This window comes from Gossypium raimondii, chromosome 13 (assembly GCF_025698545.1).
Source record: "Gossypium raimondii isolate GPD5lz chromosome 13, ASM2569854v1, whole genome shotgun sequence".
NCBI classification, from domain to species: domain Eukaryota; kingdom Viridiplantae; phylum Streptophyta; class Magnoliopsida; order Malvales; family Malvaceae; genus Gossypium; species Gossypium raimondii.
The window spans coordinates 45,877,716-45,897,820 of record NC_068577.1 but is presented as its reverse complement, the minus strand read 5'-3'; the positions used below and the strand labels follow the sequence as shown (position 1 = coordinate 45,897,820).

The 20,105-nt window shown below is 34.2% G+C and overlaps 2 protein-coding genes across 2 annotated transcripts; both read left to right on the top strand.

The window, feature by feature from the left end:
* The first annotated feature begins 10,156 nt into the window (after positions 1 to 10,156).
* LOC105784229 (uncharacterized) lies at positions 10,157 to 11,381 on the top strand. The gene is made up of 2 exons (XM_012610045.2): positions 10,157 to 10,800; positions 10,879 to 11,381. Exons 1-2 carry the CDS (start codon positions 10,342 to 10,344, stop codon positions 11,236 to 11,238), a joined length of 819 nt encoding a protein of 272 aa, XP_012465499.1. The 5' UTR covers positions 10,157 to 10,341; the 3' UTR covers positions 11,239 to 11,381.
* A 4,150-nt stretch (positions 11,382 to 15,531) lies between these two features.
* On the top strand, positions 15,532 to 19,729 carry LOC128036203 (uncharacterized). Its single transcript, XM_052627117.1, has 3 exons — positions 15,532 to 15,602; positions 18,851 to 19,041; positions 19,359 to 19,729. Exons 1-3 carry the CDS (start codon positions 15,532 to 15,534, stop codon positions 19,562 to 19,564), a joined length of 468 nt encoding a protein of 155 aa, XP_052483077.1. The 3' UTR covers positions 19,565 to 19,729.
* The last annotated feature ends 376 nt before the right edge of the window (positions 19,730 to 20,105 follow it).

Below are 20,105 nucleotides of genomic sequence, written 5' to 3'. Positions count from 1 at the left end.
TAACCTTTTACTAAGTTCACATAGGCAAGAATTTTACATATAAGCATTTCCATACCTGTAATCATTCTTACTCGCATAATCATACCCTGAGTTTGATCACATATGCATTTTCGTACCCTGTAAATTGTTCTAACTTTTAAAAGAACACAAATTCAAACCCTAAACACGACATTATTTATTGGAACAATCATAAACCATCAACACAAAGAATAAAAAAGTTAACATGTAACCCAAAAATTTTGTCACTAAAGGTGGTGTCAGAAGATAGATTATAACGTTATCCAAAAAATTAAAATTTAGATTTTTTAAATATATAGAGATATAAATTAATATACTTTTAAAATATATATATATAATATTTTATTTTTAATCATTATTTTTTTACTTTACCCTATTTAGCAATAATCTAAAAAATTATCGATATTTTAAGGGTTAAATATAAAATTGGTATCCAAATTTGTTCATTTCTCCCAAATTGATACTTATAATATTTTTGTCTCAGATTGGTACTTGAACGTTTTTTTTTCGTCTATTATGTTGGCGCCTGAGCCTAACACCATTAGTTTTTTGCTAACGTGGCAGCGCTAGCCAATTGTACACCACCACGTGGCATCTCTTTTTACATCTTTTTCTTTTTCATTTCCCTTATTTTCTCATTATTTTAAACCACTTCTCATCCATTATGCCTTAATTTTATTATTTACTTTTAAAACTAAATAAATCATATTACTCTTCTAACTAAATAAAATACTAAATCCTTTTCACCTGTAATCTCCTAGCCGTATCTTTGTTCCACCGACATAGGTGACTTTTCGACTTACTGCTCCCTTTCAAATGATCCTCTCCTTCCCCTTTTCCTTTTGATCAGACTAGATTTCCAAGGAGCTCCTCCAAACCCATCGAATTCCTAACCTGAAACCTGGGATTCAACATTTTCTTCCACCATAAGGGGTTTGCCAAAGAAGACATCTTTGTTCTATCGACGCCAGTGACTTTCCGGCTTACTGCTGCCTTCCAAAATGATCCTTTTCTTCCCCTCTTCTCTTTGATCAGACTAGATTTTCAAGGACCTCTACCAAACCCATCGAATTTCTAACCCGAAACCTAGGACTCAACATCTTCTTCCACCATAAGGGGTTTGTCAAAGAAGGCATCTTTCCAACAAAGTCTTCTTTAATCGACAGTGGGTGAGGCATCATATTTGTGTATTTTTATTTTTCCAATTGTTTCAAGTTCATTTGGTTTCTAATATGAGATTATTCTAATTTTGTGTTCTTGAATTTTTTTACTCTGACTTGGTTAGATGTATGGGATTTGAGTGAGTGAGCATTTGGCTTGGGAATTAGAGCAGGTTGAAGCAATATCGTCACTTTTTCAGGGAAGAATTCCTAAAAAACCTGGAAAAGTAGGTAGAGAGAGGCTTCTTCCTCTCCCATTTCCTCACAAGCAACGATTCTGGGTTTTGGGAATCAAATGAGGCTTCTTGCTTGGGTTCTAGGTTTGAGCGGTTAATTGATCAGTTATCCAAGATGGAGATTTAGAACGTTGGGCCGAACGAACAACCGCTGTCATTGAAAGCGGCGGTGAAAGCAATATCGACGGTGGAGATAAACAAAACCTATATTAATGACAAATTGTGTTGCGCTGTTTGTAAGGAGAAGCGTTTACTATCGCTGTGATTATGATTACTGACTCAAGCACAATTTAACACCCATTCGAAGAAAACCATGAAAAGGAAAAGATTTGGGAGGGGATTTTTTTTACAAATTAAAAAAAAACTAATTCAAAGTAAAATTTTGAAAACCCAAAACTTGAAATACAAAAAATTAATTTCTTTTTTTAAAAAAGTTAAGAAAAAACCCAAGAATCTGATGTCAATTCTTCGTTGCAGTTGGCCCTTAAACTGGGAGATGAAGAGTGAAGAAGAAAGATGAAAAAGACGGGTAGGAAAAAGAAAAAGAAAAGAAAAAGGGAAGATAATGAGGGAAATGAAAAAGGAAAGAAAAAGAAAAAGATGTACAAAAGGACACTACCGGTGCGCGATTGGTAAACACTGTCACATTAGCAAAAAAATTAATGATGTTAGATTCATGTATCAATATAGTGGATGAAAAAAAAAGTTTAAGTACTAATTTGGGAAAAAAATTATATGTACTAATTTGGAAAAAATAGACAAATTCGAGTACCAATTTTATATTTAACCTGATATTTTGATTATGAATTTATATTTGATAGTAAAAAGACTATTTTTTTGGGTTATGAAAAAGACAATAATTTGACCATGAAAAGAATTTGTTTTAACCCACTTTCACTGTATAGAAAAAATCCAGTAGATATTATCATGTCATGGGTCGAGGCAGGTCGGATTCTGGTTGAGTTGATGCAAAAATTTAGGCTCGTGTCTGGTTCGGCTCGAAAAATGAGTCTAAATTTTTTTCCAAGCTCATTTCAGATAAAAGATGTTAAACTCGAGCCTAGTCTGGCTTGCTTGTATTCTTATATTATTTTTATATAAAAATAGATTTAAAAAATATAATATATCAAATATACTAAAAACATTAAAATAAATATTTCGCAACAAATTGAAAATACATTAAAAAAGTCTTTATACTTAAATAACACTAATATAGTTGCAACTTAACAAGCGAATACCTTTTAAAAAAATAGCAAATTTAATAATAAAATAACATTTATACAATATTCAAATAATAACAACAAAATAGTAAGAATATAATAGCAAAACAACAAGAAAAAAATTAAACCAAAACTTTCATACCCGAAACTCGACTTATTTAAAAAATGGGTCTTATTTTTTTATCCAAATTCATTTTTCAAATCTATATTTTTATTTAAATTCTCCTATTTTTGAACATATCTTGTGCCTATGCAAGTGAGCCGACTAAACCTGATTATATGCTTGTACACCCAAAATATCAACAACAATATAAACTTAAACAAAAATAAGTCTAAACCCAAACCATGACTTCGAATACTACAAAATGACAGGAGCTCAACAAAAAAGGAGGTTTTTTTTAATTATTAGTGAAAAAAGACGGGCAATTTACACAAAAAAGCCCTTTTTTTTAAATTACCGAAATGGGCCTGGTATTTAATTATATACCGGAATAGGCCATTTTTCAGCAAATCGCGTCCACGTCATCGCACTGACGTGGCCGCGACTTCATGCCACGTAGCGCGTTTTGGGGGACGCAATTTTGCCGTTTTTCTCACGTTAGGTTTTTTTGGCTTTTAGGGTTTAGGGTTCAGACTTTTTAGGGTTTTTAGGTCCTGGAAGAAATAATTTCGAGTTGACGTTTCTGAGCAAATAGTATAAAATCTCTTTTATCAGGATGCTTTATGAGAAGAATTAGTTAAATCGCGCCCACGTGGACGCGCTTTTGCTATAGTAGGTCCTGAAAAATTATTTCGAGTTGACGTTTCTGAGCAAATAGTATAAAAAATGCTTCAAGCAAGATGCTATTTGAGAAGAATTTCTGAAATCGCGTCCTTGTGGACGCGCTTTTGCTACAGTTGGTCCTGGAAGAAATAATTTCGAGTTGACGTTTCTGAGCAAATAGTATAAAATCGCTTCTACCAGGATGTTTTATGAGAAGAATTTGTGAAATTGCGCCCACGTGGACGCGCTTTTGCTACAGCAGCATGTTTGGGCTGAGGCTATAAATGAGGCAAAAAATGTTCTCAGAATGCATAAGTCACAGCAGAAACAATTTAGAGAGGCTAAGAAGGTTAGAGTTTCAAATATGAGTGAACGTATTAGTGTTGTTATTTACTACGATGGTGAGGTTTGCCACACCGAGAATGGTGTTGTTTTTTTTTCGGAGAATACGGTGCGACTGGTTTTTAACCAGAACATAGATTTGACATAACTTTGTAAAAGAATTAGGTGTAAAATTTTTGGAACGACGCTAATGAAAGTTCTGTCTATCACGTATCGATTTTGTTCTTCTATTGATCTGGTGACATATGACTCGTTTGACATAAAAGGTGCTCGTAGCTTGGAGGAAATGGTGCAGACTCATCTTACTAGTGGAGCACCTTATATTGAGTTATATGTATAATTTACATCGCCAAATGATTTACTTGCGACCGGTGTTCGAGATGTATACACAACCCCTGGCCGACACTCTGTTAGCGGGTTACAAAATACGGAACAGCCTATGTTTGGTAGCGGTGTCGAATGCACATCCCCTACAAGACACCCTGTAGGTGGATGGGACATGTACATCGGTGGCTCAATGTTTGACGCTGGAAATACGTACTGGGGAACGGCATCAAGTTCTAGTGGGTGGCAATTTACATCCAATTGGGGACGTTATCAAATGCCCAGAAGAAGGGATGATGTACTCCCTACGACGTCAACCAGTGAGGGGACCTTGTACATTGCAGATTGTTGTGGGTTAGAAGATGACTCCGATGTGGATCCACCTCGAGAGCCCGGGCCGGATGGTGCAAAAGTTGGCTTATTTTCTGAACCGAAGCCTATTCCAACAGAACCTGAAGATGCTGAAAGGAGTTCAGATGAAGAAGAAAATCCACGATTCAGAGCATACTCATCTTCAGCCCATATGCATAATGTCGATCTGTCTGCAGATGATGCGTTAGAGTTTCCAGATCTACCACACCGGTTTCGTGATCGTACAAGTTCGGGGGCAGATTCCGGTGAATTTGAAGTTGGTAATCAGTTTACCAACAAGAATAGTTTTATTGGTGCTTTGAAACAACATAGCATCAAAAATGGCGTTAACTACCACGTCGTTAAATCCAAATCTGATAAGTTTGAGGCAAAGTGTGTGGTCTAAGACGGCACATGTTCATGGAAAATCTACGCCTCGTTAAGGTACAAAAGGTCCACATACATGTGCTGTAGGTACAGTATTGACGGTTTCTGAATAATACTTTTATTATGCAATGTTGCATTATTTAATGTACTCGGTTTATAGGTGTTTCACAAGAACATCCCAAGATGGATTCAGCTATGTTAGCTAGCTTGATACTGCCCACGGTTAAAGCAGATCCTAAGACTTCAATGCCAGTGTTAATTGCCAATATTCGTAGCCAAATGGGGTACACGCCCTTTTACCGCAAGGCTTGGATAGCTAAGCAAAAGGCGTTGGAGAAGATGCATAGTGGGTGGGACGCCTCATATAATGAAATATGGCAGTAGTGTCTGGTGCTAGAGAGATACGTCCCAGATGCCATCACTGACCTTGAAACGGAACATGCGTACTACAACGACCGATTGCTACGTGGATGCTAAGTGTTCAAACGTCTGTTTTGGACCTTTAAGCAATGCCGAGACGCATTTCCATACTGCAAGTCGTTGGTACAAATTGACGGTACATTTATGTTCGATAGGTATATACTCATCGGTTATTGCTTGTAGTGGCACAGGATGGCGGTGGGATAATTCTTCCAATTGCATTTGTAATAACACCGGGGGAGTCGTCTGATGACTGGGATTTCTTTCTCTCTAGGTTAAGGAGGTATGTGTGCCCCCAACCTGATATCTGTGTTATTTCAAATCGGGGCGCTGGTATAGTAGTTGCATTTGATCAACAGGGAAGCTTATGGCAGCGCACATACCATAGATATTGCCTAAGACATGTTGCTTCGAACTACTACAGGCAATATTCATCTAAAAGCGAACGACGACAAGTGACCAACATGGGTATTTAGTCTATATCTGTGTTATTTCGTTTGTCAATTTGAATTAGTTTTATTGGCAAGGTATGAAATAAATAAAGATTGTTTTCACGAGATGTTGGCAATTTTACGTTTAATTAACGGAGAAGGGGCGGACTACCTTTGTAACATACGTCTCGAACAGTGGGCACAAGCATACGATAGCGGCTTACGATATAGCCATATGACGTCGAACCTGGCTGAATGCATAAATTCTGTTCTTAAAGGAACGCGCCATCTACCGATAACATCAGTTGTGCGAGAGACATATTTTCGTTTGGCGGCGCTATTTCCAAAGCGAGCAGCAAGTTATGCAGGCTAGATACAGGGAGGCCATGTATGGTGCAGTAAGGTAGTTTAAGAAATTAACAAGGTCAAGGCGAGGACAAACACCATGCACACAGTGTGTCACGATTGAGACAATTTATGGTTTCGCGTGACAAAGTTTGACAGACCGCACCAAGGTGTTGCTGGCGGGCAATATTGTGTACACTTGCGAAATAGGACTTGTGACTGTGGGATGTTTGATGCACTTCGTTATCCATGCGCTCATGTTATTGCAGCTTGTCAGAATCTCCGTCTGGATCCGATGAGTTATGTGGACGAAGTGTACAAATTAGAAAACATGTACAGCGTCTGGAGACATGTTTTCCCACCAGTCCCAGATGAACGTAAGTGGCCGCCCGTATCTCTTGCTTCTTTTAAGCTGTTACCGGATAGAGAATTGCGTCGTAAACCAAAGGGTCGACCTTACTCGACTAGAATACGTAACAATATGGATATCCGAGAAACAACCAGTTAACAGAAGTTGTGCGGATGGTGTAGGAATCCAGGCCATACATGCCGATCATGCCCTAATCGGAATAGTTGAATGTAATTGTAAATAAATTATATTTTTTCAATTATTTATTAATAATTGTATTAATTGTTAGTAACAGTCAAAACATTTTTTCAAATCTAACATTATGTGAATGTAAAGATATTAACTGATAATTGTATTAATGGTTAGTAGAATTCTCAAATAATATCAAAATATTCAAAAATTAGTACAAATTGATTAATCTCATGTTATTACATCAAATAATATTAAAATAACTCAAAAAATTTATATTTTATTACATCAAATAAACTTCTATTTTATTACATCAAATAATATCAAAATAACTCAAAAAATTTCTATTTTATTACATCAAATAAACTTTTATTTTATTACATCAAATAATTTCAAAAAACTCAAAAGAATTTCTATTTTATTACATCAAATAAACTTCTATTTTATTATATCAAATAAACTTCTACTTTATTACATCAAATAATATCAAAATAACTCAAAAAAATTTCTACTTTATTACATAAAATAATATCAAAATATTCAAAATATTTGTACAAATAAATTTAAATACGGCAATCAATGTCTATGCCTGGGATTCAATTGCCACATAGCGGCCGTGATTCTGCTACCGGATTCCTCCTTTCTAGCTTCCGTGGCGGTTGTTGTTCTCCGTGGGATTCTGTTCTTCCAGATGCGGATCCGGTTGTCGACTTGGGATGATGATCCACCTTCAAAGAATAGTGTATGTGGAGGTGTTTGCATCACGAACGACGACGGTGTTTGAAACCCATACGTTGGAGGGGATTGGTAAAAAGGAGAGCTCCCACAACCCTCTTGAGATCCTCGTCGCCATTGCCTATACATCGGCAGTCCACTCGGCATAACAGGAAATGGAGCTGAACCGGGCATTTGGCTCCGACCTGCCATAGGACTCTAAAAAGGATACATATAAGGGTTAGGATACATATAAGGGCTAGGAAACGCACCTGGCATCATTTGAAAAGGCGGTTGCGCGGGTATTATCGGTTGAACTGTTCCGTCTGGTGACTGTGTCGGTGTTCTCGTTGGGCCTGGTGATTGCATGGCCGTTGATGATGAGCCGGGTGAATGTCTGGGCCTCGTTGAAGGGCTGCCTTCGTCGTCTTGTCGTCTTGGATTTAGAGGCCCGCGCTTTTCCCTTTCGACATGTATTTGCCGCTGCCTCTCCTCTGGTGTTAGTAAATACGGCTTGCCATGGATCCTAAACCATGGCATGTATTCTGGAACGCACGCTAACTCCGGAACGATGATTGGTTCCCTAGTAGGTATATATTCATACCGATCTTCCCATATTTCCATGTACTCGGACCAGTATCTCGGCCAATCCGTATTCAATTGCTAAAGGTCGACTTTGTGTTGATTGCCAAACACCTCAGGATCTACGGGAATCGGTTGTCTACATCCAAACTATCGTAGCACTCTGTCTGACTGGTGCGGCTCCATGGTTGGGTAGTTGATCAACAAGACTTTCACGTGCCAAACTTGTGGATTTTGTAAGAACTCTTCCAGAATTACTGCCGGAATTGCCGGATCCTTGTATGGTGTCCATCGAAACTATATGAACATGATAGAAATATTAGTTATATACATAATACTAAATACTAAATACCAATTGACTAGCGAATGTATGGAAATATCTATTTTATTTAATACTTACTTGTGCTTTCGACCGTTGGTCCAATAGAAGCCGTATACCTTCAAGAGAGGTAGGTAATCGAGCATGACTTGTCGGATGGTTCCACCTAATTAAATAAATTTTTAGCATACTTTTATTTTTAAAAATCTACATAATAATTGTAAATCTAATATAAAATTTACCTAGTTATGAGTGGGAATGTATATGGTTGGTCCACTCGAGGACGTAGAAATGGAAAGGGAAACCGTGCCCATGACTGCAGTAGTGACAGGCAACCTCCGATTTTTGCTCTCTTCGGTCCCGTCGCCCCGCACATCTCCCGATATAACGTTGCCAAGACGACAGACCCCCAACTCAATTCACCGGCTCCTCTAAAATCAATGAGTTTCAGCAGCCATCTTAGATGTACGCAGCTCCGTGACGTGTCGGGCATCAGACAACCTCCAATTAATTGAAGAATGTATGTCTGAGCATATCAGATTCTTTCAATTTTGGTTGAATCTTCATCCGGATCAGGGAATGTGTCACATAACTAGCCCATCTCGATCTTACCTCCCTTCATTTTCTCCGGAATAGCGCCCAAAAGCTCGTAGCACACTGCCCCCCAATCGCTAGATTGGGCAGACCCGATGATCGGGTTCCGCCCACCAAGCAATCCCAATGCGATCGACATCTTCTAGAGTGATAGTGCACTCTCCATATGGAAGATGGAATGTGTGCGTCTTGGGTCTCCACCTCTCGATCAACGCACTGATTAGTTTAGGGTCCACCTTGCATCCCTGGCCTACCGTCGCCACGTGCCAAAAACCCGCTTCCCGCAGGTAGTTCTCTACCAACGGTGATGGAGGATCATGCATATTCCGGATATTGCATTCCAATATCCGATCTACAGACTTTTATAACAAATAATAAATTAATAATTATCTAAAAAGGCATAAATAAAAAGTTCTTAAATAATATTTAGAAATTAAATTTAACACTTACCATTTGCATTTGTTCCACCGATATGTGATGCTTATCAAGACGAGTCAATTCTCCGGCCATTTAAAACAAAATTTTTAAAATTATTTAAAAAAATTTAAGAGAAATTTAGAAATTTTTATGGTTCAAAAAATTTTAAAACAAAAATTTTTAAAATTATTTAAAAAAAGGGAGTTAAGAGAAATTTAAGAGGAACTTGAGAGCAAATTGAGATTAAATATGGATTTGAGAGAAATTTGTAAGGAATTTGAGAGCAAATTGAAAAGAAATTTAGAGGAAATTGAGAGGAAATTTGAGAGAGGATTAGTTTGTGAAAAAAAAAGGGGTGGGGGTATTTATAGTTTTTTTTTTACCGTTGGGGGGGCAACGGTCAAATTTTGACCGTTACCTTTGTTCACTGTGAGAGCAAGTCGCGCCACGTCGGCGCTTCTAGGACGCGATTTGTCGCCACGTCGCCAAGAAAGCGCCACCGACGTGGCATGCGACTTGTGGCGCCGTCTCCCGACATACCTCTAACGTGGACGCGATTTGCCGAAAAATAGCCCATTCTGATAAATAATTAAATATCGGGCCCATTTCGATAATAAAAAAAAACTTTTTTATGTAAATTGCCCCAAGAAAAGACATCTCAAGCTAACCCGACAAAACAATATTGTCAACAAAATATCTAAATTTTCATCAGTTTGTTGACTGTTAAGATTCCCTTGTAAACCATTCTCCGTAAGGCCAAAATATCCTCCTTGTTATTTATTGTTTACCTTATTATTTTTATATTTATTGAAGCTCAATCTTCGCCTACTTGACAAAAAGACAACGTGTAAGACACCTCCCCCCCTCCCCCAAAAATAAAGTTATGTAATAAGGTATAGGTAATGAATTCAATAAATGGAAATGTTCAAAACCCTCATAACTCTTCTTACCATCTTCTTTGCCACATTTCCCTCTCTACCATTCTTTTAAGTTACAATAACAAAAACTGTTACTTTTTTTTCATTTTTGTTTTCTGTTTCATTTAATCATTAAATATTACTACAAACATTTCTGATAATCATATCTCTGATCAAGCATTATCCCTTGCTGTGAGCTGATAATACCACCATCGGCCTTTCTAACCCTTGAGGGCTTAAAGAGAGAGAGAGAGACGGCAGCAATGGGACGTCGTCTCTTTGGTTGTTTTGGCAAGGGTTCATCTTCTTCTTCATCAGGGAATGAAGTCGATGGAAATGGAAAAACCAATGATACGGTAGTTGAAGAAGCGGCGCCTGAAGGCCCGATCATGGTGGAATTGTTTTCTTCGCAAGGGTGCGCGACTTCATCGGCGGCTGAGCTGCTCTTGTCGAGGTTAGGGAGAGGTGATTTTCAGCTCGATGCTCCGGTGATTGTGTTGGCTTATCATGTTGATTATTGGGATTATATGGGGTGGAAAGATCCTTATGGATCCAGCCAATGGACTGTTAGACAAAAGGCATACGTTGAAACCTTGAACCTTGACACCATGTTTACACCTCAGGTTGTGGTTCAAGGTAGGGCTCAGTGTGTCCCTAATGATGAAGATGTTTTATTATCCACCATTGCTACTGCTCCCAGGTTTCCAGCTCCATCATTCCAGGTTTATATTTCTTCTTCTCTTTCTTTATATCTTACTTGTACTGTATATATAAATGCAAAAAAATTGATTGAAAAACAGGCAGATATCCAAAGGCCAACATCGGAGACATTGCAAGTGACAATAACAGGAGCATTGAGGTTTAAGGTAGAGGACAATGGTGTCCGTGTGATGGTAGCTTTATACGAGAATGGGTTGGTAAATGACTGCTCTGCAGGAGAAAACAAAGGGAAAGTGTTGTCCAATGATTTTGTGGTTAGAAAGTTTGAAAAGCTGTGCAATGTGGAGGACACATCTGCTAAAAAGACAATCTCAGGAACTGTTACTTTCAGTCTTTGGGATAATTTCAACCACAACAAATGCGCCATTGCTGTCTTTGCTGAAAACAGCTCCCATCAAATTTTTGGTTCTCAGAAGTTTCAACTTCCCGATGATATATGAAAAGAGAAGAAGAAGACAGTATCGAATTAAATGCATGTGATGTGGCTATAATTTTTTGGCAAATTTATGTACAGGATGTTGTTCTGATTAGGTATTGAAAAAAAATACTGATTGTATATGATGTATACTTTTCTGGATTTATTTAGAGGTAAATATCAAAATAATATATAAATTTTAGCTATTTGAATTGTTATTTTGTGTAATTATACAAATGAAACTTTGATTGCGGTTTAAATGTATATATTAATTTGATTTTGATTCAATTGTACGTATTTAAAAAATAGTAAAGGAAATCCCGATCTCAAACATGGATTGTTAAACGGATACCAAAATATATATTAATTTTTTATATTAAATAGGTATATTTATTTATGTATGCAATATGTAAACATAAAATTATGTTATATCAATAATGAGATTGATAATTTGTAAAAATTAAATCAAATTAAATGTCATGTTTAAAATTATACAAAATAAAAATTCATGTATAATTTAAACATGATTAATTTACTTGTTTTCAATTTTTATTTTGATATCACTTCATCTGTTCCTTTTTACACAATGTCAAGAACTTAATGTGCTTTAGCGCTTCAACGTACTCGAACCACCGTCCTCCTGCAGTGACAACAATGCTCATACCTGTCGAGTTAATACTTAATCGACAAGACTTCTTTATAACTTAATCTCATAATATAATGATAATTTTATTTTAAAAGTAACAATAATCTTAATTATTATTACTTCGAAAAAAATAAACTTATTTTGATACAATAATGAAATTACCAAATCTAATGATTTCGGTTTTTTCTTTTTAACAATATGGTTTGTTGGTGAGTGTGTGAGAGGTTTTGTTCAATGATGCATTCAACTCATGATTTTGATGCATAAATTTTAAAAGTATAATTAACTGGGTTAAAAATTAAATAAACCAAAGAAATCTACATAAAATCAGGATTCATTCATCTATGGGATTAAAGGATTTCAGAATCTCCAAACTATCACCGATGACAAATTACATCATTTTTCATTAAAAATCATTTAAATTTGTATTTCAAAATATGCTTACAATCCAAAACCAATGTTTTGGTCACATGACTTCAATCTTTTTAAGGTAAAGGTAAACATGTTCAAGCTTTCAAGGGTTAAGATATTTGTTTGGTTGGGTAAAGTTTTGAATAATATTTTGAAAATTCAGATTAAACTAGCTTGATTTAAATTATTATTTAATAATTAAAAAATTTATTTAATTTTAATTAGTATAAGAATATTTATATATAATGAATCAAGCTCATTAACTTATCCGCTCGGTTCATGAACATGTCTAATCAAAACTTTAATTAAAAATAATAAATCTCTAAAGTGAGGATACTCAGATTTTTTTCTCTCTCTTAAAAACCAATGAGATTTACATTAAAACCTAATTGTATTAGGACCCCATGAACTTAATTCCATCACCTTTTTCATAGACCTCTCTGGCTTCATCATCTCTTCCCTCATTTTACCGGAAGTTGCGACGGCCATTGCCGGCGGGGCCTCCTGCTTCAAAGATGGAAATGGTTTGGTAAAATTGTTCTTGGCAAGCCTTAGGCTATAGTTCCATCTACAAATTCCTTGGTCCTTCAATGCCTCAACTACATATATTGATGCTGCCACAATCCAAGCTCTCTTTGGTGCACTCATTGTTTTTCTTGTAAATCCTTAAAATTCAAGAAAAATAATTTTGTTTTAGCTTTGAAAGTTGGACTGTAGGCTAGCAAAAGAGAGAGAAAGAGAGGTTTTTATTTATTAAAAAAAGAATTAATAATGGGTGCTAATTGATGAAATGGGAGTGGCTTAATTTATATGGGTTTGGTGACTAAATTTATATGTTACTTAATATATAAATGAAAGAGCGTTAAACAATTGGTTGGTTGGTGTTTCTTGTTTCCCAAGTGTTGACAACTTTATCTTTCTTTAATTAGCTTTGGGTAAATGATCATATACAATAGTTAGGTAGGTTTTAAATTTGGAATATGATTGAATTAAGTTGAGTTTAAGATTATTAATATTGAAATTTAATTTGATCTAAATTTTAATTAGATTTGTTCATGGATGAGCTATTTGTTTAAGTTCAAAGGTCAAGGTTTAGGGAAAAATATTAAGTTTGAAAAATGAATTTATGTAAAATATTATACAAAGATATAAAATGGTAGAGCTTGTTCTAGCTTGACCTGTATTTAAGTTTCTAATATATTATATTATGTTATTTTTATATATTATATAATTTATAACATATATAAAAAGTAATTTATAATAATATAATGTGAACCTTTAAAAAAAGGTATATATAAATTTTAGTAAATAAAATATATAAAATTATTAGATATTAAATTAAAATAATATAAATATTTATTACAAAACAGAACTAAAATAGGTTGGATGATCTATTAACAAACATGGACACACTTGAGTAAAATTTTAGGTCTATATTTTGGACTTAACTAGACTTTTTTTTTTTTTGAAATATTAATCTCATTATAGATTCTTATCATAATTGCTCTTTTTGATACAATGCATAGGACTATTCATAGCCCCTCCCCAACATTCCTTAAATAGAAGGATAATACACTTCAGCATACTCAAACTCACATCTTCCTGCATTGACAACAATTTTAATTCCAATATTCGAGTTAAGACTCAATTGATTAGACTTAACCAGACTTAAATAAATTTAAGATGGATTAATATCATATTTAAATCTAACCCATGATCACCTATAATTCCAATGAGAAAAAAAAGAAAAAGAAAAGGAGGAATAACAGAATTGGCAGTTTTCAAAGATTGCCTTTACATTTTCCCCTAAATAATTTTGTATCTTCATAAGTAATTTTATATAGAGCTGGTATATTTATTGGTGAAAGTGAATCCGAAACCTTATATACTAAAAATTGCATTAAATTTGAGGTGCAATTATATTTGATTGGATGAGTTTAAGTATATCGCATGCAGGTAACAGAAGCTATAACAAATGAAAAGAGCTTGAAAATCTATATTCTAATCATAACATAATTATAATTTATAAATAATATAATAAATAACAAATTACGTTTTATATTTAGTCAAAATTAATAAAATAATAATTGAATCAAAACAAAATCATACACAAAAGAAGAAGAAGAAGAAGAAGAAGAGACCTATCTAAGTCATATTAAACGTACAAGGACTTGATCTGCAATTATCATGATGCTTATAATAACTTAAAAACTCCTCAATAAACAAAAACAAAATCATGACAATCACAATGAAATTATTATTATTAAACTACTTCAGTTCTATAAGTTTTTAAATGCAATTTTATTAATATTTTTAAAACTATTTTTATTTTCGATATGTTTCATTTATGTTATATTTAATTTTGGTCTTTAAACAATGTTTTATATTGCTTATATTGTAACACCCTAAAATCCGGCCTAGAAGTTTGAACCTAATCTTGGAGGTTACATTGATCACCAAAGTGATCATAGGAAAATTTAACAAAACAACCCAAAAAATATTACATTATTTAGGTTACGTAAAAAATTTTAGTTATCAAATCTCGATATTCCAAAATACAATTATTCAAACCAAATAACGACTGCTTGCATTTAACACAAAATTTCATACCACAGTATTTAAAACAGAACTTATAGTCCAAAATCGTTTACACAAAACTAAGATTTATAGAAAACAATTTATTAACCAGTTTTAAAAACATGACGCATCTGAGACCTCCGCATACCGAGTCCAGCTTTAGAATACGTAAATGTACCTGAAAGGGGAAAACACTAAAGGGGGTGAGCTACATGAGCTTAATGTGAGTTCGATACGTGACTAATAACAGAATTACGGAACTCAGTTCAATAGCAAAGTAGACTTACATATACACATAGAGTTCGAAAGTAAACTTGGAACCAACGTCCCAACAGAACGTAACAACTCAAGCACACTAAGTCACACACACAGACACTCAGTCACAAGTGTTATTCAGTCAGACAGTATACAGTTAGATAATCTTACACCCAGAACACTCAAACAGATGTGTATGAATACAGTCAAGGAATAAAAACCCACCCATCCAGCCAAAACACCTACTCGTCCCCCAATCACACCCCAAAAGAGTTGTTTAAGCTCATCCAACCAAACACACCACATAGGACCTCGAAAAGCCCATCCAACCCTACACACCATGTATGTGGACTAAGCCACTCAGATATTAATACGCAGCAGGGTTGGCGTATATGCAGTACAGTGCAATGCGATAATCCACTTACAGACATGTCGCGGTTTAAACTGCTAGATCAGATAATGGTATGCAACAAAGCTAACATACTTGCAGTGCAGTCACGGTAAACCTCAGATGAATAAATTGCAAGAAAGCGCAAGTTCGAATCGAAATCGATCTTCCTTCTCTTCACAACCAACCCCAAAATTACTTTATGCAGGTGCATATATGCTTGCAACCTCACAGAAACAATGAACACATCGACAGACAGTTAGATAGAAACATATATGCACACGCACCCAGCTAACCGGGTTCAGGATCAGACATCTCACACAACAGTCACAAATAACACATAAGCCGAAGCCCAGATCAGAGTCTTAACTACCCTCACTAAAGCCTAGCCGAGGGTCGATATAGACAAATACATTTTCAAATAAAAAATGTACACAGAATTAAAGTTGATGACTTAGGACCACACAGCCGTGTGCTCTGGCCGTGTGGAAATGCCTAGATCATGTGGGGGGTCAACACGCCCGTGTGGGAGGAGGCACATGCCAGTGTGGGCCAGGGACATGGCCATGTGAACAGGTCGTGTAGCTCTTTGTCCATTTGTGCTTAAAATAGGGTACAGAGCAGACACGATCATGTGAGGGTCTCATGCGCCCGTGTGAGATCCCTAAATCCCCAAATTAGCCACACAGCCGTGTGGCACAAAATCACTAAATCTCTAATTCCCAAACACACACGCCCATGTGCCCAGGGAACATGGCCTTGTGAAAATCGACTAATTTCCCCAAATTAACCGTACGACCGTGTGGCCAGGCCATGGGGCACCCAGATTAGCCCGAAAACCCTAAATCCTAATTTCACCAAAATTGGCCAAAACTCGATTTTATGATGTCAAAACGAACCCCAAACCTTAACAACCAAAAAGTATATCAAAATCACACCCAATTTCTAGCCACCTCCACATTAATCGACCTTTCAAAAGGTTCGTTTCCCAAACACACAAACAGTGTCAAATCCCACAAAACAGGTTGAAAATTCGATAATAAAGGGGAAAGATTCTCAACACACATGAAATTAGAATACCACCAAATCAATTCCTCAATCACAAATAAGCTAAAAAAGTTACAAATCTCACACCTGATTTGCGAGATAAGCACCCAACGTCACCAATGAACCACTACGATTGAAGACGAATATGGTGCAGGAACAAAACGACGAAGCAAGAAAACTCAAGAAAAGAAAAGAAAATCCAACGTGAAGAGTTTTCTCTAGTTTTTTTCCCAAATTAAAATAAATAACAACTATAAATAAATAACTAGCTTTAAAAAAAATAAATAAAAACCCACTAGAAGTAATTCCCCAAACACACCAATAAAGGTTCAAACACAAAACCTAAAGGTACACTAACACACCACCAACCACCAGACAAACATGCCCATTCTGACATTAAAACGCGAAATAAAACACAAATGTACCCTCTAGCCACTGACCCTATCACAAAGTTCTAAAACTACTAATCCCAAAATTGAGGGTGTTACATATATTATTTGATTAAAAATTATAATTAGCGAACATATTTTATTTAAAAAACACACCATATTTGTTATTTCATAATTTACAAATCGTTCTACAATATATATACAAATTATTAAATATTTAATTAGAATTTATGATGCACTCTTTACTTTATCATTTTTTACTTAAATATTACATTTATGTAAAAGATTGTAAAAAAAGTTTTAATTTAAAAGTGCTTTCCCAAATCAAAATACTGGAAATTATAGCTTTTGATGGGGCTCAAAAAGAAGAAGATTAAAATGACATTTTTAATCAATATTTATTATCTAATATATTTTTCGTGAGATGTATATTGAGTTCCTTTTAAAATTTATTTCAAATATATGATTTTATATACTTGAATTTGTAATAGCTATTGTCGAAACCATTTTTTGAAAAAAAAAATTTAGTTGTCGACTTTGAAAACAAAAAAAATTGGAGTCGCCATTGATCCTTGATTGAGGTGTGATCGGCTCACCTTAAAAATTATTCTGGTCTACGAAATTTGAGAGAACGAGTTCGGGAGTCAGTTACGCACGATGAAGGGTTAGCACCCTCGTAACGCCCAAAAATCGGTACCAAATTGATTATTTAATGTCTCGGTGTCGAAAATTAAAAAGATTTTGTTAAACTCAAATTTTGAAATCTGAAAAGGATAATCAATTATTCAAGTCATGTGAAGAAATTGAGACCCAATACGTTAGGGTATAATTTCTCAAAATTCCCGAATTTTGAATATCGCTTTTTTAATTAATTTTTTAAAGAAAATCTTCATTTCGAGAAAGCAATATGTCATGCCCAATGCGTTAGGACATAACATATTGAATTCCCGAAAATGATTTTTGTTTATATTTTAAATAACGAATATTCTCGGTTATTTGGAATTAACAAAGAAAATCGGAACCCAATACGTTAGGGCTCAGTTTTCCTCGAAAATCCCTAACTTTGAATATTGTTTTTATTTTGAAAGCCTTTGGATCATAAAACCAATTTTACTATTTTTACAAAAATCAAAATATTTATTAAAAATATGTTAAAATATTAATGCAATATGAAGCAAATATTTAAAATTAAATTATGCATATTTATAAGTATAATATATAAACAATTTTAGCAAATACGTATAGGAATATGAGGGAAAGGGAAAAAATGCGTAAGTCATAAAAATAGTAATAAAATAAAATACACATAAAATGTATTAATACATGTTTTTTTAAAATGTATAAATATAATGTATTAGTAAATATAAAAACATGGAAAATGTTTATAAAAGCCTTGAAAAGAATGCAAAATATATGTACATATTATAAAATGTATATACATATGAATTATAAAACATGAAAACATAAATATTATTATATAAAAAATGAATGTAGATAAAATATGTACGAGCTATAAAAATAAAATATATGATAATAAAATATATATACGTACTACCTATATAGTTAAAACATTTATAATATATATGTATATTAATATATATAGGCGCACACATATAAATACAATAATAATAATATAATAATTACAATAATAAACAATATAAACAATATAATAAAATAAACTAAAAAAAACAAATTAAGGACTAAATTAAAATGCCAAACAGAAGTTGAGAGCTAAATTTGAAAATAAAAACAAGAAAGGGAGTAAATTAAAACACGTGTAACAGAAGGAGGACTGAAAAAACAATTTACCCAAACCACCCAAAGCATTGCGCAACATTGTATTAAATCAAAACATTAATAATGTTTCATGGAAAAATTTGAAAACAAACAACAATAATTTTGAAATGGTGGGATAAAATGGAAGGATTAAAAGCGTAAATAACCCATCAGTACTTAAAACCCTTTTCAATCTCAAATTTAAATACTATTCTGCAGCAGCAATAGCTTTAAAAACTATTTCATCTTCTTCCCAACTCTTCACGCCAAAACCCCCTCCCCTTTTAACTTCGATTTGGACAAAGCGAAGAAAACTATGCCGACGGCGCGCCTCTGCTGGTAAGAATCTCCTCCCTTTCTTTTACTTTTCGTTTTATTTTAAAAAAAAATGAAGTAAAATACAAAAGAAAAAGATGAGACCAAAAAAACAGAAAAAGTAAAAAGACTTGGAAAGAACAAAAATCACCTTCAAAAATTTGTTTTTTTCTGATTCTTTTTTTTTTGTATTTCAGTCTTTTTCAATATATGTGTGTAACCCCCTTTTACAAAAATCGATTGACTTTATAGCCAATCTTTACCGGAAAGCATCCACCAAATTTTCCCCCTTTTTTTTGCTGTATATTCGATCCTATAATGCTGTTTATGGTTTGTTGCAGGTGAAGAACGTGCATGGTGGGTGTGGGGAATTGCTGAACGTGGGTGGAAACCGTTGCCATGTCGTGGGCAGTTGCTGCGGCACCGATTTGCTTCAATCTGCTTAGGGTTTCTGCTATACCCTATGTTCTTTTGGGCTAACAGGCTAGGGCTAGCAATTTGGGCCTTATTAGGCCGAATTTGGGTTGTAATATGGACTCCCACTTAGTTTTATTTCAAATTGGGTTTTAATGGGCCCGGGCAAAATTGGGTATTACAGCTATATTTTAATATCTAAAATGTTATTTATATTAATTATTTAAACTGTATTTTAAATTTATATTTCATGTATCAAAATATTAATAATAAGTTACAATAAGTCTTTATGTTTTTATTGAAGTATCATAATCTAATATATATATATATATATATATATAAAAGCACGAGTTTAGAAAAAAATTAACAAACAAAAATATCCTTTATTTTCTATCATATTACTAAATTGATATTTAAAGATAATTATGATCAATTTACTAAGGTAAAAGATATATGATAGTGGTTATATTAAAATAAAATTGTGATAATCATAATAAATTTAAAATTATTAATTTGAAAAATAAGAAATATATTATGGTAGAAAATTGTTGTGTTGGTGGTTTCTTTTCTTATCTTAATTTTAATATTATAGTTTATTTAGAATATGATTTTATGTTATTAAATTTTCGTAGGATGATTATTATTAGAATTATACTAGGGTACTTATGGATTTT